This window comes from Elephas maximus, chromosome 21 (assembly GCF_024166365.1).
Source record: "Elephas maximus indicus isolate mEleMax1 chromosome 21, mEleMax1 primary haplotype, whole genome shotgun sequence".
NCBI lineage: Eukaryota > Metazoa > Chordata > Mammalia > Proboscidea > Elephantidae > Elephas > Elephas maximus.
This window is the reverse complement of record NC_064839.1, coordinates 14,426,749-14,449,981: the sequence shown is the minus strand read 5'-3', so window position 1 is coordinate 14,449,981 and position 23,233 is coordinate 14,426,749. Positions and strand designations below refer to the sequence as shown.

Genomic DNA, 23,233 nt, shown 5'->3' with positions numbered 1-23,233 from the left:
CGGTGCCATATATGTTGTTCTACCTTCATTTATAGTGTATCAAAATTGCTAGAGAATAGAGATGGACAAATATGAATTAAACGTCATTGTTTTTCCAAACAAGTCGTCTCTCCTTTTGTAAACTCTCAAATGGCTTTAACCTTTGCATGACAGTAACTGTTACAGTAACGTCACCAATGCCAGCAAGTGGCTGTCTTTGGGGCCTATGAACTAAACAGATTTAAAGTGCAGGAAGAAAATTAGTCTGGTCCCCATGTCTGGCAGGGCATGAGGCTGAAGTGAGAGCTAACGGGGGTAAGCTATCCTGGTTGGTAGTCTTACTGCCTACATAGCGGGAAGCTGGTCTTTCTATAAAAAAAAAAAAAATTTTTTTTTTTTTAAAAGGACAAATCCAGTAGCTGAGCTTATAAAAAATCGTACTCATTAATATAGTAAGATTGTTTTCACATCATTGTTCTGAATATAAAACAGGAATCAGCACCAAGGAAATACACAGAGCTGTTTATACTATATGTTCTGTGATTATGATCCCTGTTAGGATGTGATATTTTTCTTAAGGGGAAAAGTGTACTTGGCAGAGATAGACGGCTGACCTTGCTATCTATTCATGGCTAAGGACCAAGGTTTCACCAGCTTCCTGGATTGTCATAATAATGCTTCAATGAATCACACGGTTCACAAAGATTTAAATGTCAAAAGTTCTCAGCTTCTTAGTGGGGAGTTACAGTTACTCTTTATTCATTCAGCAAGTACTACTGAGGGCCTATTATGTGCTGGGCTGGCAAACATGGTGTGCCTGTCCTCAAGAAGCTGACAAGCTAACAGAGCCAGACTCAGCTCCCATTACAGGCAGACACTTCAAACAAACCAGTGGTCTATCACAGATCTGTTAGTATTTCCTGTAGACCTCTAGCTGTGCTGTAAACCAAACACAGTAGACATGAAACCCGCCTGTCTATGGAAAGTGTAGGAACACCTGAGTCACTCCATCCCCACCTACCCAGAGCTGGTGCAGCCCCCAAGGCAAAGAAGAGCCACCACCAGGAAGTATAAGGTGACATGCCAGGTACCTGCTCGGGGGAGTTGAAAAAAAATGGAATAAAGTTCATTAAGTTGTAACATGTCTTTTTGGCCTTCTTAGCAAAGAGAGAGTTTAAAAAAGATGAAATCTGTTTAAACTGTTGGTGCCACATACTCTGGCTTGTTAACATTTGTTCACTAAACTCCCTGGTTTTATTTTAAAGTGGCAAAATGCAAGTTGCCAAGTACCCTAATGCCTATAAAATGAATTAGAGACAACAACTCTTTGACGAGTACTGACTTCTGAGGACAGAGGAGATGAGGTTGATTCACTTTGTTCTGTTTGACTTAATTCACTTTGTTCCGTTTGCTAGCTCCACAGAAAACCTGGGGTATTTCACCTCCGTTGTAAGTATTTAATTTTATCCTTAAAGCAAATACCAAAGTGAGAGCAACAAGCTAAACAGGACAAAATGAAAAACACATATTTTCTAAACTTTCAATACCTATATTCCTGCTGTTTTCTAGTTCCTGTGGTAAAGCAGACAAAGGGAGGAGGGAGTCTTTGCCCTTTACTTGAGCTATGCGGTAGGAGAGAGAAGGCTGGGTGTTCTGCCTTCACAGACACTCTGCCTGGTGCAGTCTGTGGTCTGTATCTTACACAGCCAATGTGCTTTTAACCACTGACTGACACTTCTCTATTAGAGAAAAACAAAGCAATTTTTACAAATGTTTGAACAAATGATGTATAAAATCAAAGGATAATTTATTTTTATAGCTCTCTGCCAAGCTCCATAGCAGGCTGCCCAACCTGCAAACAATTTATTCTGTAAGAAATGTCACTAAATAATCACAAGGACTCACAGGTCAAATGGATTTACATTATATAATTTAAATGTCATTCCAGGAAGACCTGATGGCATTTTGAACAAATAACCTCATCTATTGTTGAAGCTCAAGGCTTCAACAAGTTAATCATTGTTGAGCAAATGGGTAAACTGAGCATTATAATGTAGTGTGTGAGCATTTGCTCTATCTGCACTTCAAAGATTTACAGAATATGCAAATACTACAAAATGATTCATTAAATATAAAAGAGATTTATAGGCATTTAAGGTCTGAACTTAACCTACATCATATTTAAAACATGCAGTAATTACTGCTGCTTTGATTAAATGTGAAGGAAATCTGGAACCTTTTTTTCAGTCCCATTGAGAAAATACTGTATGTAGGCTTCATCACTAGAAAGAGACTATTTCTGGTGAAATTCTCCTAAAGCCAAGTAGTTAAAATGGCACACCTCAAAACGTTCAAATCTACCAATCCATCTATCCTAATTCCACAACGTCAAAGAGAAATTTCAGGATCCCAAAATGAAACATTCAAGGACACAAAGGAATGAATGCAGTGGCATTCAGCCTTACTGAAATGAATGTGCTTTCTAATCATACATTACGAGAAAAAAACCAAACCCAGTGCCGTCGAGTTGATTCTGACTCATAGCGACCCTATAGGACAGAGTAGAACCGCCCCATAGAGTTTCCAAGGAGCGCCTGGCAGATTCGAACTGTGGACCCTTTGGTTAGCGGCTGTAGCACTTATCTGCTACACCACCAGAGTTTCCAATCATACATTAAACCTATAAAAATATGGCCTGGTATTTGTTGAAACAGATACCAGAAGGTGAAAAAACCCAGGAAACACTATCAATAAAGAGAGGGAAATATGGATGTGTTTAAATCTGAGTGAAAACAAGGCATGAAACACACCTCAGCATAACATAGAAGGCGGGCAACCAGGTGAGCACATACAGCCCTGGGGTGTGGAAGGCAAAGGAGTGACCTGACCTCTGGGTCCATCACAGGAAAAGCAGCAGGGGCTGTCACACCTTGGGGACCTGATTTCAACAAAATGTCCTTGCAGGGTAATGAGAAATTTAATTCCTAAGTATTCTTGGTTTTACACTTCAACTTAAATCTCTCCTCCTCTAAGAAACTATAGACCATTTTCCATTATTAAAAATTAGAACTCTAAAGAAAATTCTTCCACTGAAGCCTCTGACATTTTAAAATTGAGCCTTTGGTAGAAATGAAGTCCCTAGGTAGTGCAAATGGTTAGTGCTCTTGGCTGCTAACTAAAAGGCTGGAAGCTGGAATTTACCCAGAGGTGCCTGGGAAGGCCTGGTGATCTACCTCTGAAAAATCAGTCACTCAAAACCCTGTGGAGCACCGTTCTAATCTGACACACACAGGGTTACCATGAGCTGGAACTGACTCAGCGGCAGCTGGTTTTGGGTTTTACAGTAAGAATGTGGAAGAAAAGAATGAAGACAATAATACTGAGATGAGGCTCAACATTTACCCTACCAAAGAGGCAATTAGAATGGATTGCTACACAGTGTTTAAATGTTTCATGCAGTATCCTATATATACATAGTTGGTGCTCAGTAAACATTTGCTGAATTATATTAATAACTTCAGACATGAGATGACTTTATATATTAAGGCTTTAAAGGCTTTCACATACATCCAACCCCTTTAGTATGATCCCTTTCATAATAATAAATGTTATCCTAAAGTGATGTCCTTTATTTTCCCTTTAGGCTATAAAAGGGATGTTCTAGAGCTATCTCTTCTGTGAAAGATCTTTAGCCTCTTAAAAACAAAAGAAAGTAACTAACTCCTGCTTGAGGGGGTGGAATCTCTCAGTTTACCTCTGAGTAGAGAAGCCCTTAGGAAATACTTGGAAAGACCTCATCTCCAAAAGGAAGCTCAGCACCCCTGAGCACAACTGTGATGCCTACTCTGTGGTTTACTACCGCATCAACCACACGATGCAGAGACTGGAGATGACGGATGGTCTTCTTCTCAACACTTCACATAAGAATGACCCCAAAAGAAGGGTCACTTGCAGTGTCCCCTAGTGCTTCTGCAGGCCACGATTTCTCTAGACCCGACTCAGCAATGGCAGCTGTGCCCCTCCCGTCCTCCCCCCATAAATGCTGTCATGACCACACTGACGAAGGACAGACATCTGAGTGTTTCTGCTTAGACTGTCTGAGAACAAGCCTGGTGGCTGCTTTCAGATAATTTCAAACAGGCTTTCAGATATACCCCAGGTATCCTTAGACCACAGCCTTTCTCCAGTACATCTCATACCTACCAGTGTCATGGACCCAGCAGCAAAGTGATGGTTGAAGGTCCTATTTTATGTTTCAAAACCAGATGAAATCACTTGTGTTTGGAATCTAAGCCTACAGGCCAGAGCTGATTTAAATGCTGATTTAAACAAACATACTTTGTGTCTAAATAGACCCTGTTTTGGCATACATTCATTATCACTTAAGCTTATTTCACAAACATGCCTAGCAGCTATTTTTACAAAAATGATAATTTAGATCTGAAGAATTTTAAGGGAAACCAGGCAGGATTAGATCACAATGGAAACAATTTTTGTGAACAAATCCTTCAGTTGCTAACAATTAAAAAAAAAAAAAAAAGTCAAGGGAGTATGTCTACAAAGGCTTTGCCCAGGGCTGTCAGTGAAAGAGCCTAAGGAAGGAAGAACACGTCCCCAGATGAAAGAAATCTGCAACAGACTGACACACTGTCTCCTTTACTCCTAGAATAATCTTACCTGTAAGTTTTCAGAGTCAGAAATGTTACTTTGACTTTAAGGAATTTTCTGTGAAAAAAGGCATTAAAATAAAGGCACCACGAACAAATATATCCAGCCTCCAACAACCAAAGTCAACCTGGGGCTCTGTGAGGAGAAATTTTGACAGAATCTTTAAGAATTCCTGAAGGGGAGAATGTTGATTAGGCTAATCCAGGTAGGTTCCGAAGACCCACTATCTTTGGGGCACTACAACAGAGGGGGGTGCCCTATAGCATTAATTTCAACGGAATAACTTTAAAAATAGAAAGTATCAGCCTCACCTTCAGATGCACAAGACGTAAATTTCCAGTTGACTACAGTTAATGCAAAAGTAATTAGCTTTTCTTTATATGAATAATCCTCTTTTCCTATCTACAATAAATACTGAAGGAATTATTTACTCTATAATTATCTGCCATGATTTAAAATTAAATAAATAAACAGACAAAGCACTGCTTAGCTCTCTCAGCCCTGGAGATAGGTGAAAAACTACACTCACTGCATCTAGTCAGACCCAGGCCGACATTGGGACCAAAGCCACATATATATTTTAGACATAAATCTCTATAAAATCTGTGTATTGCACTCAGGAGACCCAAGCTAGCAAGCATTTACCATCTCTTAATACACAAGCAGTGCTAAACTGTACTGGTTAGTAAACATTAGTCAGGAGCAAGTGCCAATAGGGCTTACTAACATTCTAAGTGATGGAAGTAACACAGCCAATGCTTTCAGAGTATGCTTTGCGACATCTATTTCCATGTGAATAAGTATACTGCTGCTTTTTGTTTATAAAGTAGGGAAAGAGAGTATCACAGGGCACTGAAACGCGGCTGGGGTGGAAGAGCTTATTTTTGCGCGTGGGAGGTAGGTTTCATTAACAAAGCTTTGAAACACACGAATTTCATTCTGAGGCTGAAGGCTGAAGCAAAGTAACCAAGGGCAGGCAAAAACAAGCACCAGTAGAGGAAAAGCTCTAATTTCCGTATTTTAAATTTTCCTGGACGATAGGGTTGGCAATCATATTGCTTGGACAGTACAATTAGTTCAAATGAAATCTGAACTGAGCCATTATGTCTCCCATTAACAGTTGCTTACACTACAATTTTTAAATGATTGACAAGGAAAACTTCCAAATGTCAGAATAGAGACTGAATGGTAGTAAAGTGAAAGAAAATGATAAAGATAAAAGTGGCAGAAAAAGAGTATAAAACTTGAAGTTTTAACAAAGACGATAACTAAAATTTTGTTTCCATTTCTGTGGGTGGTTTGAAATTTATCCCCCTAGTCTGTTCTTCTCTCCAAACAGTATCTTCCCTTCTTGGTGAAACTGTGGTTGGAAGAGAATATTTCTTGAATGGATAGAAATTACTTCCAAATACAGACTTTTAAAGAAAAACATATTAGGAATGAATGTTTCTTCACAAGGAAATTCAGAAGGAAAAAAAAAAAAAATGAGGTCTGTAGTGACTCTTAAAAAGCACTTAAAATTTTAAAAGGTTAAAAAAAGTCTCCTTACATAATCCAGTTCATCAGCTCCACCGTATCTGGATCATAGAATTCTCTCAGCTCGGAGAGTTCATCCATCATTCCTGGCCAGAACTGAAATTCAGAACAAAACAAAAGCAAAAATCCACCCCATGCCCACAACTATCACTAAGATTAAACGAAAAAAGGAGAGACTGCATATGATTTATTATCTACAATGGTATTGTTAACATTTCCACAAAGATGTGTGGGAGATAACACCATTTTATAGCTGCAAAAACACTTCCAAATAAAGAATTCCATTTTCTCCCCACAGATGATGCAGCAGGCATCATGGTCACTGCTATTTATTTTTCATTCTACAAACGAGGAAATGGTGGCTCACAGAGGTAACCTGACTTGTCCAGATCACAAAGTGGCAGACTTGGAACCTAACTCCAAATCCAGCCCCCTTTTCGCTGTGTAACACGGTGATCATATTTTCTCAACTAGAAATTCAGTTCACATCTAGACAGATAGTTCGATGTATACTGATTACAGGCACAGCGGGAGGGAAGGATATTTGAAAGTAGGACTCTGCAGGAAAATCAGGTACATTTGAAAGTTATATCTATACCACTGGGAAACCCTGGTGGCGTAGTGGTTAAGTGCTCCTGCTGTTAACCAAGAGGTCGGCAGTTCAAATCTGCCAGGCGCTCCTTGGAAACCCTATGGGGCAGTTCTACTCTGTCCTATAGGGTCGCTTATGAGTCGGAATCAACTCAACGGCACTGGGTTTGGTTTTGGTTATCTACACCACTGGCGTCTGTTGGGTAGCTTGAGTTACATAAGGTTATGCAGATAAAATGTGAAAGTACACTCTGAATTCACCATCTGCCTAATATAACTATGTATGTTTAATCCAACAATTCAGTCATAATTGTTTTATCAACTGAAAAGACTCGATCATCTATATACCTCCTCAGGTTAACTGCAGAATTCACTCCATATGTTGGCATACTATACCAGAAGACCACTGATAATGTATTTATGTTTCAGTGATGTTGAAAAGATGGTAAGTTTTATTTAAGAACCACTAACCAGAACCAAGAATTGACTCAATGGCAAAACTAACAACTAGAACCAAGGTAGCACTTGACTGACCAATGGCTGTGCTTTAGACCTATCACTTTCTTACTCTGTCTTCTCATTTTTGGTCATTTTTACTGCCCTTTCACATCTTGTCTCCTGGGTGAGTGAACAAAGAAAACTGCTGGAAATGGGAAACCAGATGTCAACACATCTGGTTCCAGTTTTCGGAAGAGATGTAGTAAAAACTATTGATTAGATGATACTCTTGTAATATTTCAGCTACCCGTTATTAATTTTGATAATCAACAGAATATCTGATTTTAATGGTATGTTCTAAATCTTTTGGTATAAAACATATTTTGAAATCTGTGACCTCAATGGCTATTAGATATTTTTCTAGTGTGAAAGCTGCTAGAATTAATTCTGAAAATGTAAAAATCTAGTAACATTCTCATAGTAAACTCCTTAATGTGAAAGTCAGTGTTAAATTAACTAAAGACTGTTTTTAAACTATCAGCCATAGCTTACATGAGATTTCAGCAACCTAAATAGGTTATTGAAAACTAGAGTAGTAATTTTATTAAAACTCTTGACTTCAATGTGGAGGCTAGTACATGTTTTTCCCTTTTAAATAGGATTATCCAAAAGAAAGATATAGCAAAATGGGTACTGTGTTCAAGCAATTCTGAGACAGACATTAAAATTGCTATGTAAAACTCCAATCAGGCTTTGAAAGACACGAATTCACATTACTTACAGAAAAATCAATAGTTGAAAAACAGATTCGGATTCACAGTAACCCTATTATACAGATAAATGGGGCCCTGGTGGCACAGTGTTTCAGGTTTAAAGCTGCTGACCGGAAGGCTGGCAATTTGAACCCACCAGCTACTCAGCAGGAGAAAGATGTGACAGTCTGCTGCCATAAAGATTACAGCCTTGGAAACTGTATGGGGCAGTTCTACTCTGTCCTATAGAGTCGTTATGAGTTGGAATTGTATCAACAACAATGGGTTTAAAAAATATATATATATATATACATATAAAATATTTTCTCTGTAATTTCATATTTTACAAATTTTGAGAAACTGGATCATCGGAACTATTTTATATAAGGAAAGATGGACGTGTCAGGATTCCTTCTGAAGTCCTGTACTGAAAGAGACCTGCCCAACAGTTTTTTGGAGGATTCTTTAGAGTACTAACTCTCTTTTTCAGGGGAAATCAACAAAGATTTCTTGGCAATAATGGCTTTTTCAGTGCTATCATTGGTTTTTACACAACAGTGGTTCTCACTGCAGGGGGTGGGAGGGGTGACCCCCATCCCCCAGGGGATGTTTTGGAGCCGTTTTTGGTTGTCACATGGGAAGGGGGATGCTATCTAGTAGCTCTACAGAGATGCTAGGGATGCTGCTAAACATCCTACAATGCACAGCACAGTCCCCTACAACAAAGCATTACCCGCCCAAATGTCAACAGTCATTGCTGAGAAACCCTGCTCTATAGTTGGTATTTCTCAAGCTTGACAGTGGTATCAGCATCACTTGGAGAACTGGCTAAAATGTACATTTGTGGACCTCACTCCCAGAGTTCTTGGTTCAGTGGGTCTGGAGGGGGCCCCAAGAATCTCAATTTCTAACAAGTTCCCAGGTGGTTGGTACTGCTGGTCTGGGGAACACACTCTGAAAACCAATTGCTCTCTAGCATAGCTTATTTCTCCTATAATAAGCTTCCTTATTTTTATCAAGAACAAGAGACCTCAAATACCTTTAAAAAAAAACAGCAAAATTTTAAATTAATAGTTGAGATATAAAACAGCTTAGCCTACACATACAAAGACATTGGGAAAGATAGTGACAGTTTGCCTACATTGTTAGTGGTGAAACAAGAACCTTGCAAAGCTGCATCTCTCTTATGAGGAGAGTGTTTTACCACAGGATCAATGTGTAAAGGTAAATTAATCTGATTCATTATTAAACATATACTCTAATTCCTTGTTACTTTCCAGATGTTCTGAATAACTTACTTCTTTACATTAAAAAAAAAAAAAAAATTAGAGTAATAAAATTTGCAGAGGCAGGGGCCAGAAATGTATTTCTAGGAGTTAGCACAGCATTCTGCCCGTAACAGTAAATGTTTCTGACAAATTGGAACGAGAAAGAACATAATTTTTAAAAATACACACACAAAAAAATTACCATAGAATCATCCAAAATAGTGATTACCAACCTTTTTTTTTTTCCCTTAGCCTAAAACCTCTGATTGAAATAAAATCTTACATGAAAACATATGCAAATTAAAACCAAAAGCTGGAGCTGCTATGGTTGATCCTCTCTGTGGGTGACTTGCCCTCGACCCTCAAGATCTCCCAAACCAGGGGCTCTACATGGTAGAGTTTGAAATCTATTATTCTAACTACAAAAAAAAAAAAAAAATTGAAAAAGAATCTGAACTTAAAAAACATGTAAGATTTTTTAAAAAGAGAGGGCTAGAGCTCAGTTTGATAAAATAATCTGTGCTACCTTCCCAGGTGGAAAATTCAAGCCTCTGAATCTTGATGATGTGACAAGAGTCACCAAGTGGTCAACCTGATCCATGACTCACTTTTCTTTTATATTCTCAGACTTGAACCACGGTTAACATTGTTTCAGAAATTAGTCAACTGAGAATAGGAAGAATTTCATATTTCCTATTGAAACCAAAGAACAGATAAAAGGCTAATCTTAGACTGTACTTATTCATAAGTGCCCAGCTCTGCTGCAAAGACGATTTTAACCATTTAATAAAATACGCACATTAAAGTAAGATTTAAAAATCATTTTTAAAAAAACATTTAAAAATCACTTACATTTAATCTCTTAAAAATCAGGCAACAGTGGAAAATACATCTTCTTTCTTCACCTCAAAATAGGTTTGAAAACATCTTTATTTTCAAAGTTTAAGAATATTAAGATTTACATACCAGAACTAATTTAGAACAGCTAAATCCTAGTAGTTTTTGCTATAATTTTTTTACTTGTTAAGAGGTATTTGAGAAATATCAGTTTTCCTGTAATGCCAATTGCTATGGGAAGCTAAGGAGACATTTATACCTCCACGAACCTACTATAATCTCCATAGCTACTCTGCTTGCCAAGTCACACACAAAGACATTGAGCCAAAGCATATATTCAGTTGAATGGATTAGCGACAAGAATGAGGAAAGTCAGTCTTACCTTATGGCAAAGATACAGCAGTATTAATATTGGTACTGAATATCGAATTACACGTATCTACACATGAGAGAGACACTATTTAGATTACAAGTATTTTGAATACTTTTGCATTATGGCTTTGTTTTGTAAACATATGGTTGTTTTCTTTTTAAGCAATAGAAATGTCATTTAATAAAGCCTGAGTCTCCAATACACAAAACAACTAGGTCAATGAAAGGGTTCCAATCATTTACAAGATATTTATAGCTTCTACCATATTGCCACCTAGTGAGTTTATAGGGCAGAACAACTCAAAATTGCATTTGTAGGCTATTAATCATTACCATACTCTTATTAATGATTATTTTTAGGAAAATACATTAGCATAATAACAGTGATAACTCTGGGTAATAGAATTATTGGGTGATTTTTAATTTTCTTTTTTGTGCTTTTTAGTATAGTCAAATGAACACAGCTGACTTAAGACCTGAGAAAAAATGATACATTTAAAATAGAATTCTTTATAAAATCATAATGTATCAATTACCTATTTCAGCTCCAAACCTGAGTGTCCATTTTATCAGACTGAAGTAGAGGCAACTACTGAAAAACAATGAACTGGTGTGAAATGGAAAACAAGGACAACACTGACCCTCTTTGGGCTGTAAAGATGGACCAACTTCAGAAGTAACTCCCATATTTCAGGGCTGCACAAGCCAAATGATGCAAACACACACATGTGTGATGTCCACAGGTATTTCATTCTGTAAGAGCAGAAATATGCAAAAATCAGCAAGTACCGGCTGTGTGTAAGCGTGGAGTCTCAGACCACTGTAAAGGCAGCGTTACAGTCCGTGACAGTAGAATCTTACTGACGTATGCAGAACCCATCTGCTGAAGAGCCAGCTATTGGTTTCAGTGTCCTTTGTGAACTATCACATAAGTAAGCTATAGGGGACTGCTTCTGATTAGGAAAAAATGGGTCAAAGATAATATTTCATACTGGGAAAAGACATTAGTAAGCAAAAGCAATTTTAAGGGAATAATATTCATTAATGAAGATGACTGTCAGCTTCCAAATTATATTTCTAAATTATGTCAAGTAAAGAATGGCTGAGTAAAAAAATCGAACAAATAGACAAGACAAAAATACCTCATTGTACTCAATGCCAAGAATCCAAACAGAATAGTATGTATTAGGTTGTAGGCAGTTTCTGGTTTCAGCTCAATTGTGCATTTTCCCATTTTACCCATGGATTGTTGATCTGTTGAATCACTAAATAAAACAGCAAACACACCAAATTAAGCTGGGTATGTAACTTTAGATAAATCTTCTTTAAAGAATATACAAGAAACTTCTGCTTTCATACATTTTTAAAAATGTATTACTTTCCTAAGATGAAATAAACAAACACTGATCAATTTTGAATTTATGAGGCTAAAAGTACAATATAAATGCATTAATAATCAGAACGAGAATTTCACAGATTTCATTTTAAGTAAAAATTTAAAGTACTTCAATTCTTTATAAGAGGAAAAAATCATCGAAACTAGGAGATCTCTAGAGATGTTTTACAAATCATTACTAGTATTTTCCAAGTTTTCACAAATAAGTAAAAGCAAAATGTATCCATAAACTTGACACTCAGCCCTTGTATGAATCAATAACTATATTTTTAACCTACAAATATGTATGTCTAACAGATGACTTTTATCAAATATCAAACCAACAACCAATCCCACTGCAGCTGAGTCAATTCCGATTCATAGCAACCAGCAATCCTATAAGACAGAGCAGAACTGCCTCATAGTGTTTCCAAGGCAGTAATCTTTATGGAAGCAGACTTCCTCACGTGGAGTGTCTGCTGGGTTCAAACCACAGACATATTGGTTAGCAACCAAGTGTTTAACCACTGTGCAACCAGGGCTCCTTTTATCAAATATAGCTTTATCAAAATTATTACACCCAATAAAATTAGCAATAATTCCGTAACATTATCTAACATTCAGTTAATATTCTATTTTCCCTGTTTACTGCAATTGTTTTTTTTCAGGTAGTTTCTTTGATTCAGGACCCAAAGCCTGCACACTGGATTTCATTGATAAACCAAAATACCAAACCCACTGCTGTCGAGTTGATTCCAACTCATAGTGACCCTATAGGACAGAGCAGAACTGCCCCATAGGGTTTTCAAGGAGCACCTGGTGGATTCGAACTGCTGAACATTCTTAATCACTGTGCCACCAAGGCTCCCTTTCATTGATATGTCTTTTTAAATATCTTTGAATCTATAATAGTATCTCTCCATTTTTTTTTTTTAAGGCCATATATTTGCTGAAGAAAATGTATCATTTGTCCTTAACTCTCTGCACCTCTGGGTTTAACTGTCTCCCTGTAATGGCGTTTCACACATCTCTACATTCCCATGTTTCCTATAAACCTGTAATCAGACCCAGAGGTTGACTAAACTCAAGTGCTTTTTTTGGCAAGGATGTGTGCTGTATGGGGATATGGCGTACTTTGAATTGTGTAACACTGGGAAGCAGTCTGGCTGTCTCCACTTGAGTGATGTTAACGATGCGTGGGTTCAGATGTTACACAATTTGTTGTTGAGGGAAAAAGAAAACAGCAGTAGTGCCACTAGCTTCAGATAAAAGCAATACTTTCTAAAGGCCCTACTGATCCTTCATATATCCCAATAGGCTTGGATAGGTACCGTGCTTCTGTGTGTAACTAGAGAACATTTATTTCCAAAAATCTTCTTCCCACCATCCTAGATTCTTAAGAAAATTAAAATGATGCTATAAGGCAGTTTTCACCATTGATAGTAATCTTTTACTTATATGTTACATATTACACCCAAGCCCTGGCTTCTCTATTGATACTGAGAGGCTACTCCAGACAAACGAACGGCATGTGCTCTCATCTTCTGGTGATAGCTGGGAGAGTTCTGCAAGTCCCTCCCACCTCTCCACCAAGTTGAAAGGCTCTCATTAATCCCTTGAGTACAGAACACAAGGCCTCTTTCAGTTGTATCCTTCGTGCTAATGCAGATATGTTGTACAAACGTAACAGTGTCACCCTTCCTAGTACAAAAAAGGTAGAAATACTTTAAATACTTGGCATTGATAAAATATCCTCCAAATTACTTAAAAGTTAATTCATATTACCAAACCAAAAAAAAAAAAAAAGAAAAAACCCACTGCGGTTGACTTGGTTGCGACTCATAGTGACCCTGTAGGACAGAGTAAAACTGCCCCATACGGTTTCCAAGGCTGTAATCCTTACAGAAGTAGACTGCCACATCTTTGGCCCAAGGAGCAGCTTGTGGGTTCAAAACGGTGACCTTTCAATTAGTAGCCTAGGGCTTAACCACTGCGCCACAGGGCTCCTTTAATTCATAGGACGACACTGTAATTCTTAAATTAATTAATGTAGTGCTTTTTCTCTAATAAAAGTCCTAATGTCCCTACCTGGTAGATGAGGATGCTCTAAACTCTGTTTCTATAATCATATGCCAATCAGCTTGCAGAGACGGCTCACAGATTCACACTGCACATGGCAGACACTTCACAGAGATGCTGCGGGCCCACTCAACCTCCTGATCTGTATGCAGTCTAGTGTCCTATTGACACCTGGTGTGTCTGGAAGAATATTAAATCACACTGTCTAGAATAATTTCCATCTATTTTCATAGGGCTAAATTTTATCTTGGGCTAGGTATAAAAAGAACACTTCTGAAAGATACTAAAACTAGTTTATAGTCAATGAAATACTTTCACGGTTCAATGTTGCTTCATTCTTAAATAACCATAAAACACCTCAACAGATCTGGCCTCATTCTAATGACTTTTTCTCATCATGACTCTCTCGTGGCTGTGAATCACAGTTCACTAGCACCTTAATTGGCAAGGTAACTATATAGAAAAAGGCCTTCCTTGTGAGCTTCATTAAGTTTTCATAAATGACAGTAGCTTCAACTTCTTACACTGAAGTTTCTTTCCATTTAACATGGATAGTAATGCAAAAACCTCCATCAGTTTGAGAGGAAGGTAGTCTGACAAGTTTTTTAAAAGCCTTAATATTCTTTCAATAGATTAGTAGAGATGCTAAGTTTTTTAAAAAGGACAATTATTACTTATTACTTAAGACTTTTAGTAGATGCCAATAATTATGGTCCACTCCAACTTTATGAGCCCTGAGACAAGATGCAACAAAATAAATGAACAGTAGTTAACTCTTCATATTTCATGAGAAATTTAAAAAAAAAGGGGAGGAGGGTAATTACAGAAAGAGGCAGATACACATACGAAACTAATAATGAAACAAAATAGAGACTTAAGAGTCAATAATAATGACAGCTAACATCTACAAAATATTCTAGATACTTTATGTTTTTTCGACTTATTTCTCACAAAACCCTGTAAATACTCTTAGTATTACTTGAACAGATAAGGAAGTGGAAATACTGAAAGGTTCCATAAGTGGCTCAAAGATCCTATCGTTCCCATGTGTACACAGCCAGGACTTAAAGCCAGGTCAGCCTGGATTCGTATCCACTACTCTTCACACAGACATCCGAGAGCAGAGTCTTCTGGAAACTGAAAATGTTCCTCCTATGAGCTGAACAATACTGCCCTGTTCTGTGTCTGATATTTTGATTTTCAACTTAGTAGTTTTTCTGCCACACAGAACAAATTTATTAGAAAAAGAGCGTTAGATGTCTGAAATATACCATACCTGAGATTATGAAAGACAACCGCTATAGCTGCAATCACTGTGATGGACAGAACAAATACATAAGCATAAAAAAGCAGAGTACCAGAAAGCCTTTCAAATGTATTAAAAGGCAGGAGACCAAAAGCTTCTTCACACAGATACAGATTTGCATCAAAATCTCTAGGGAACAAATGGAAAGCAAAGTATTAAATTCAATCCAAGGCAAGTAAACTACATTATATTTTTCCTCAAAAAGAGCCTGCAATTAAGTTGAGGGTACAATGATGACTCAAGTTTTAAAGTCCTTGCTGATTTAATGTAAAACAGCAAACACAGATTGTCGATTCAGACATACCTTGTTGCTCCAAACCCAAATTTTGCCTTCAGGAATTTAAATATGTGTTCATCTGACTTCAGGTTTAAAATTTTCTATTGGGGAGGGAGAAAACAAGAATTGCTATTAGTGCCTTAGTATGGCTTCTTGATAATTTCCAATTGGGAAAAAAAAAAAAAATTAATTAATGTTCATGATAGTTCATGAAACTGGGGATGTCTTAAGCAGGAACTTTCAAACTTCCTTCTCCCTCTCCTCCCTCCCCTTTTTTTCAAACAGAATCCTCTTTTCACACAAACTTCTGTGTGTAAGTTCAATACGTAAAACAGATTTATAAATACACTGTCTGGTTTTGGGGTGAGGGAGAAGGCTGAGGCACAGGAAGTATGATCTTCTTCACCAGAGAGCAACAGCATGATGATCTGAAACTCCAGACTTTGTACCAGGTACGTAATAGCCACAGAGCCTGTTGGCTCTGACGTTTGTGGCTGCAGATGTAAGTGATGTGAGACTCATTCACCCAAAGACAACTCAAGACACAGCAGTGATCCTCAAGGGGGGGAATGGAAAAATGCTGGTGTCCATCATTAGTGATTATAATTTTAATTCACATAATTTTATTTTAATCTATGGCTTAGAAAAATCCATACGGCATAAATGGGAGAAGAAGCTGAACTGGAAGAAAAATGAAGATACAAAAAATAAGCCAGAACTGAGGTTAGTACACAAAATGTATTCATTACAGTACCATTATTATTATCATTAGTATTAGGGTTTCCAAGGAGCGGCTGGTGTATTCAAACTGCCGACATTTTGGTTAGCAGCTGATCTTAACCCTTAATCAGGGCTTCGTTTTGCTGTACAAGATCGTTAATTTTAGGTTTTAATGTTGGAGAATATTGACCAGAAGTCAGTTCTACTGTTCTTTCTAGCCAAGACGATACAGTATGGCCAGTTTATTCACTCAACCCAATAAGAATCATGTTTATCTTTTTTTTTTTTTTAAGTACCATAGTGTAGAAAATTCTCTCTCAAAATCAGATTTTAAATTTAGAGAAATACTTGTTTAATGGTTTTAAAGTTGAGTTTTTTAAAAGTTTAACAGCTCAAAAGTAAGTTCAATGCAGACCATGTTAAAGAGGAGTGAAAAGAAATCAATGACTAAAATCAAGAAAATAATCCCTGTCACTGAAACAAAGCTAAAACTGAGCTTTTCTTTAAAGTAAAAGTAACTCTTCAGTAATGCTGATACACTTCGTAAAGCAAGAACTAAATACATGAAATTGAAAGTTTAAAGAATTCCCTCCATATCACTGAATAATTTGTGTAGATATTATTAAACAGGAACCTAATTTTCTCTGTAAACTTTCACCTTAAACACAATAAAACATTAATAAAAAAATTCTCTCCAACGGCATGAGTAAATTAAGAAATATATTAAATGGCATTTTATTAACCTACCTTAATAATGTTGTTGAGAAAAAGTGTCAAACATAAAACCAAGAATAAATGTAATAAAAGTTTCCCAAGCCTATTAAAGAAGCTTCCAGTTTTCAGATTTTTCTAGAAATTAAAAGAGTTGAATTTTAATTCTTAAATTTTAACATAACTTCATAAACACTTAAGATGAGTTTACTTAAGGATTAAAACACTGAATCATGCAACATATATGTGCAAATTTATGTGTAATATATTTTTTTATATAACCTACTAATCTTCATGACTCACTCAGTGGAGCTGTGGAAGAAAGACCCGGTGACTAGCTTTTGTAAAGATTAAAAAAACAAAAAACCAAACCTGTTGCCATCAAGTTGATTCCAACTCATGGCAGCCCTATGTGTTATAGAGTAGAACTGCTCCACAGGGTTTTCTTGGCTGTAATCTTTATGGTAACAGATCACCAGGCCTTTCTTCCATGGTGCCACTGGGTAGGTTTGAACCACCAACCTTTAGGTTGTAAACTGCTTGCACCACTCAGGGACCTTCCATAAAGATTACAGCCAAGAAAATCCTATGGAGCAGTTCTACTCTTGAACACATGGTATCGTCATGAGTCGGAACTGACTTGATGGCAATCGGTGGGTTAATCTTCTTGATATTACACCGTCTTAATATTTGCAATAGTAAACAGGTACCTTAACGATGAGATCCGTTAGATGAGAAACTATGTCCTAGTCATTTTTTTTTTCCTTATAAATTCACTGCCAGAGTATGGGGTCTATACTTGGAAGGTGCTTGGGATATGTTTACTCAACAAATCTTTACGTAACTTATCCATTAATTCATTTATCATAGACATAGCTGTAATGCAATTAAATGAAAAAGCTAACAACACAAAAAAAGTAAACTTTGCTCTTTGACATATAATAGTCTTCTCACAATTCTTAATGTTAGAGATTGTCAAATATAATTAGTATCTGAAGAGTTTAAATATGCGCAACACTTAATTATAACTGAAGTTAAAAGGATAAACTATTGTATTTAGACAGTCAACTCATTATTTTTGTGGCAGTTTTCCCATAGCATCTCTTACTCATAAGACAAACAGGAAAAGGGATTTATTTTTCCAAATGCAGAGAATAAAATGATTTCTTGATATAGAAATAGTCATAGCATGAGAAAAAAAAAACAGCTTTGTCACAATATTAAGGAAAAACAATGACTCATAAACCTCATGTAAATTTAAGAAACTTTAATTATATGATAATTTCAAAAGATCAGGTCAGTGCTTCAAATACGATTTTATTATACTAGGGGGTATCCCCTTATTTGTAAAGGAATTTATTTAAATCCTCAAAAGTTTCTCAAAACAGTTAATTTTACCTCACTTAAAAATTACTAACATGGTATGAAAGGAGAACAGAGAGAGTGGTGACCACGTCAAGCCACCAAGTGTCTGCCAGGCTGAAAGACTGTGGGGAGTACATTCCCACAAGTAACAAATTCTTCCGATTCTTGAGTTCACACACACGCACACACACACACAAACACAAATTAGTTTAAAAATTTTTTCTTTTATTTCAATTTTAAATCAATGGCATTTAACTAAGCATCTCTGGCTAATCCCTTAATGAATTAAGCTTTCAATTCTCTTAAAAAAAAAAAAGGAATTGCGCACAACCCCAGGAAGATTCAAAACAGAAACATTACACCATGCACGTCACTAAAAGGCAAGTTAATACCACCGGTGCTTTTTAGGGGGAATTTCCTCCTAAATTTTTCTCCACATGCTCTACAAAATAAGGTTCAACCAACCGATTTTCCAAGAAAGTTTAATTAAGGTCAGAAAAAGTCCTACCTGAAGTTTTCTTGCAATTAATACTGAAAGATTAAAGCTTATAAGCAATGATCCAAGAATCATGGAATTGAAAAACTGAAGAACGCAGACCAGGAATAAACTTGTTATCTGTATGCCGTACAGCCATGTCACCTGCAAGGATCAAAGATTAGCTGGTCAAGCAGATTTTATCAAGCGACAACCATGTGCTGACATTTTGGTCACTGACTGGATACGTCTCAGGTTACACATGATGCAAAATACACGATCTAACGCAAGAAACCAAATCATATACGTTCCAGTTGTTTCCTTACGTTTTAATACCAGAATAGTTTCAATTTGATAATGACAGTAATTAAAGGGAAAACCAACAGGGATAATACAAAATGCAGGAAGCAAACCGCGGTGTAAATGGAGTCTCAGAATCGGCAAACGCAGCTTGTAATCTTTGGTTCTCTCCTAAATTCCTGTACAACTACTATCTAAAGCCAATAATCAGTACTATTTGTATTCTGTTATTTCCTAATTTTCCACACTATATGCTTCAGGGCTGTATCATATATTGTTTCCTTTTATATGTATGTGGGCCTGATCCACCTGACTAGACCGTAAGGTCTTCCTGCAAGGCCGTTTGCTCTTTCACCTCATAGGTTTGTAGCAGACAGCAGAGTGTATGGTCAAGAATATGGGCCATACAGTCAAAAGCCCTGCAATGTGGTCCTGATTCTGCCATGTACCAGCTGTGGGACCTCGGTGTGCTGGAGCTGGTTCATTTTTCAACTGGAGGTGATTATGCCTTCCTCACAGAGTTGCTGTAAGGGTCTGGTGTAAAAACAGAATGTGCTCCAGTATGAAAATGCCTGGGCAGAATAAGCACTCATTAAAGACAACTTAGGTAATAAAAATTGTTGACAGTCTGACATTGAAAGAAACAAAACCAAATTGAATATAAAAATAAAAGTCCCAAAGAAAAAAGACAGTCCTTAATAAAGAGTTGATACTTTCTGCTAGTTTTCCTCTTCTCTTTCAAATCAGCCAATTCTATACTCACCTTGGCATATAAAAGATAACAGTTTTATTCAGCAGAATATCAGATTTTCCCATGATTTTATTTTCTTGATCTCAAAGGAAACAAACTACATTGAGCATTTAAAGTGAGGCCAGCAACAGTTCGGTGCTACTGTTTGGTGTTAATGGAAATGCAGGGAAACAAACTCATAGTTCTTATGGTTATAAAGACAATGTATCTTACTGTAGAAGATTCAGAAAATTCTGAAAACATAAGAAACGGTAATCAATAGAAAGGTGGGCTCTAAACTTAAAACTGAACACCACTGCCTACAGAAATATTACTGATTTGATTCTGACTCACAGCACCCCTAAAGGACAGAGTAGAACTGCCCCATAGGGTTTCCAAGGAGCGCCTGGTGGATTTGAACTGCTGACTTTTTAGTTAGCAGCCGTACCTCTTAACCACTATGCCATCAGGGTTTCTGATTTAATAACGGTGTACAATATTTCATATAACACTTTACTTATTTCACATTATACTGTATAATTTTCTCACATCATCGCCTAGTCTGTGAAAACTTAAACAACTACATACATCCCAGAGTCCCTGGGTGATACAAACGGTGAATGTGCTTGCTCGGCTGCAAAGGTTGGAGGTCTGAGCTCACCCAGAGGCACGTGGGAAGAGAGGTCACTGAAAACCCCACAGAGCAGAGTTTTACTCTGTAACACACGAGGTCGTCATGAGTCACAACTGACTCAAAGGCAACTGATGGCTGGTACCTACATCCTACCACATGGACGTGCCACAAATTTTAAACACAACATTTAAAAGAATGTTGTAAACATTCTTTTAAAAACATCCTCAGGTCGTTTTATCTGATTACTTCCTTATCTTGTTAATTGCTGTATCCTTGGCACTTGAAGCACGGCACACTAGAGCATGGTAGTCACTCAACAAATACTGAAGAAATGAATGAATGCACTTCCTTATACATGTATCTGTGTGTGTGTGTATATGTATCCACACACATATATCTATTCATACATATGTACATATTCTGAAAGCCTCTTATCGCATACATAATTTACAAATACTTCCTCCTATTCTGTAGATTGTCTTTTCTAAGAGTTTTATGGTTTTACCTCTTATATTTAGGTCTACAATCCATTATGAGTTTATTTTTATGTATGGTGTGAGGAAGGGGTCCAACTTTATTCTTTTGCACATGGATATTCAGTTGTCCCAGGCCCATGTGTTGAAAAGGCTGTTCTTTCTCTTTAATTGTCATGGCATTCTTGTTGAAAATCGATTGGCCACAAGTGTTGGGGTTTACTTCTGGACTCTCCATTCTATTCCATTGACCTGTATGTCTATCCTTATGCCAGTACCACATGGTCTTGACTATTGTAGGTTTACAGTAAGTTTTAAAATCAGGAAGTATGACTTTTCTGTATCCTTCTTTTTCAAGGTTATTCTGGCTACTTTGGGTCCCTTGAGTTTCCATGTGAATTTTAGGATCAGCTTGGCATTTTCTGCAAAAAAATCCACCTGAGATTCTGAAATAAATTGCATTGAATGTGTAGATATATTTGGGATGTATTACCATCTTAACAGTAAGTCTTCTGATCCACAAATATGGGATACTTTTCATTATTTTAGGTTTTCTTTCAGCAAAGTTTTATAGTTTTCAGAGTACAAGTTTTGTACTTCTTTTGTTAGATTTACACCTACATATTTTATCCTTTTTGATGCTTTTCATTTTAAGAAGTGTTTGTATCCTCTGTCCTCTTTTGTTCGGTTGTGAATGTTTCTCTCATTGATTTGCAGAAAATCTTTAAGGATAACAACTCCTTCTTAAACAATTTTTTTCACATAAATGTTTTTGCCTTTATTTAGGCTGCAGTGTTTTTTGATACTGGCAGTTCTTTTTATATCAAGTGGACATGTTTTACTACTAGAAAAAGTACAACTTATGTGACAAGTTCGCATAGTTTTAAAATGTAATGATTTCGTAGGTTCAAGTGAAAACACTGCTGGTGAGCAGCCAAAAATGTGTAACCAAGCAGTATCGTATACTGGAAAGCCGTGGATTGTCAGTGGTATACCTGATGTTTCTTCTCAGGGGCTATTAGTATAGTTTAGAAGCAAGGCAGCAATAATACATACTCTTTCTGTGTGAAAATTAGAATCCTCTTCAATGGGTCATGCTATTGATCTTCATCATCATTCATACTTACTGTAGGGAATGTTTATTTAGCATTTACAAAATACCTGGCACTGCTCTTAGTGAATCACATGTATTAACTCATCCAAACCCAGGCAGTTTGGCTTTAGACTCTGTGTCTTCACTAGGTACACTGACTAGAACATAAGCAGTGCCTTTGGTATCCAAGTCTGTTAAGGTTCAAAAGTTTTTAGGTTCCAAGGTGTCCATGGAGTCTTGCTAGATGCTACTCAGTTTTATTACCTTTTTAAAGAACTAAATTTTTATTTCACAGAGTCTCTTTATTGGTTTTTTTCAAATTCATTTGGTTTTGCTCTTAACGTTATTATTTTTTTCCTCTGCTTCCTTTAGGTTTACTTTGCTCTTCTTTTTCTAGTTTCTTAGAAAAAAAAAAGTGGGAGCTTAAACAATTATTTCAGACTTACTGTCTTTTCTAATGTAAACATAGTGCTTAAATTCCCTTCAGCAATTCTTTAACCACATCTCACAAATTCTGATATGGTGTATTTTTATTTTCACTGAATTCAATGCTCCTTAAAGTTTCCTCTTTGATCCATGGCTTATTTAGAAGTGTCTTGTTTAGTTCCTAAAAGTTGGAGGTTTTCCTATCATCTTTCTGTTACTGATTTCTAGTTTGAATCCACTGTGGTCAGAGAATACATTCTGACGTCAATTCTTCTAAATTTGTTAAGAAAACAGCGTGCCTTCCGTTGGGTGGAGAGTTCTATAAATGTTGATTAGGTCCTGTTGACTGATGGTGCTGCTGAGTTCTATATCCTTGCTGATTTTCTGTTTGGTTGCTCTATCAAGGTTGACAGACGGATGCTGAAGTCAACAATTGTGGATTTGTCTATTTCTCCTTTCAATTCTGTCAGTTTTTGCTTCACGTATTTTGCAGTTCTACTGTTTGGTGCTTACACATTTAGGATTGCTATCCTTACACAGTTAGGTCCTTCTTCTTGGGAGACTGACCCTTTCAGTGTTATACAATGTCCCTGGTAATTTTCTTTGCTCTAATGTACACGTCATCTGATATTAATACAGCTATTCCTGCACGGCATCTCTTTTTCCATCCCCTTCCTTCCAACCTGCCTAGACTGTTATATCTGAAGTAAGTTTCTTGTGTTATTGTTAGGTGTTGTTGAGTCGATTTCTCTCTCTGTCTTTAGTTTTCAGAAGTTTGACTATGATGTGTCTTGGTGTGAATTTATTTGTGTATATCCTGTTTAAGGT

General features: G+C 36.8%; 1 protein-coding gene across 5 annotated transcripts in view; it reads right to left on the bottom strand.

Moving 5' to 3' along the window:
- Nucleotides 1-23,233, bottom strand: part of DPY19L3 (dpy-19 like C-mannosyltransferase 3) — an 86,836-nt gene that overhangs the window by 20,599 nt on the left and 43,004 nt on the right. For 4 of the 5 annotated variants that reach the window (XR_007514759.1, XM_049865065.1, XM_049865067.1 and 1 more), the window contains 8 exons: nt 18,783-18,914; nt 16,946-17,047; nt 15,506-15,579; nt 15,172-15,330; nt 11,584-11,706; nt 11,083-11,194; nt 10,452-10,508; nt 6,197-6,279 (listed from right to left, as the gene is read on the bottom strand). Coding sequence is in view for 4 of the 5 variants with exons in the window: in XM_049865065.1 (XP_049721022.1) it covers nt 6,197-6,279; nt 10,452-10,508; nt 11,083-11,194; nt 11,584-11,706; nt 15,172-15,330; nt 15,506-15,579; nt 16,946-17,047; nt 18,783-18,914 (842 nt within the window). In the remaining variant the exon portion in view is untranslated. The remainder of the gene's footprint in view (nt 1-6,196; nt 6,280-10,451; nt 10,509-11,082; nt 11,195-11,583; nt 11,707-15,171; nt 15,331-15,505; nt 15,580-16,945; nt 17,048-18,782; nt 18,915-23,233) is intronic. The other variant, XM_049865066.1, reaches the window with a different exon arrangement.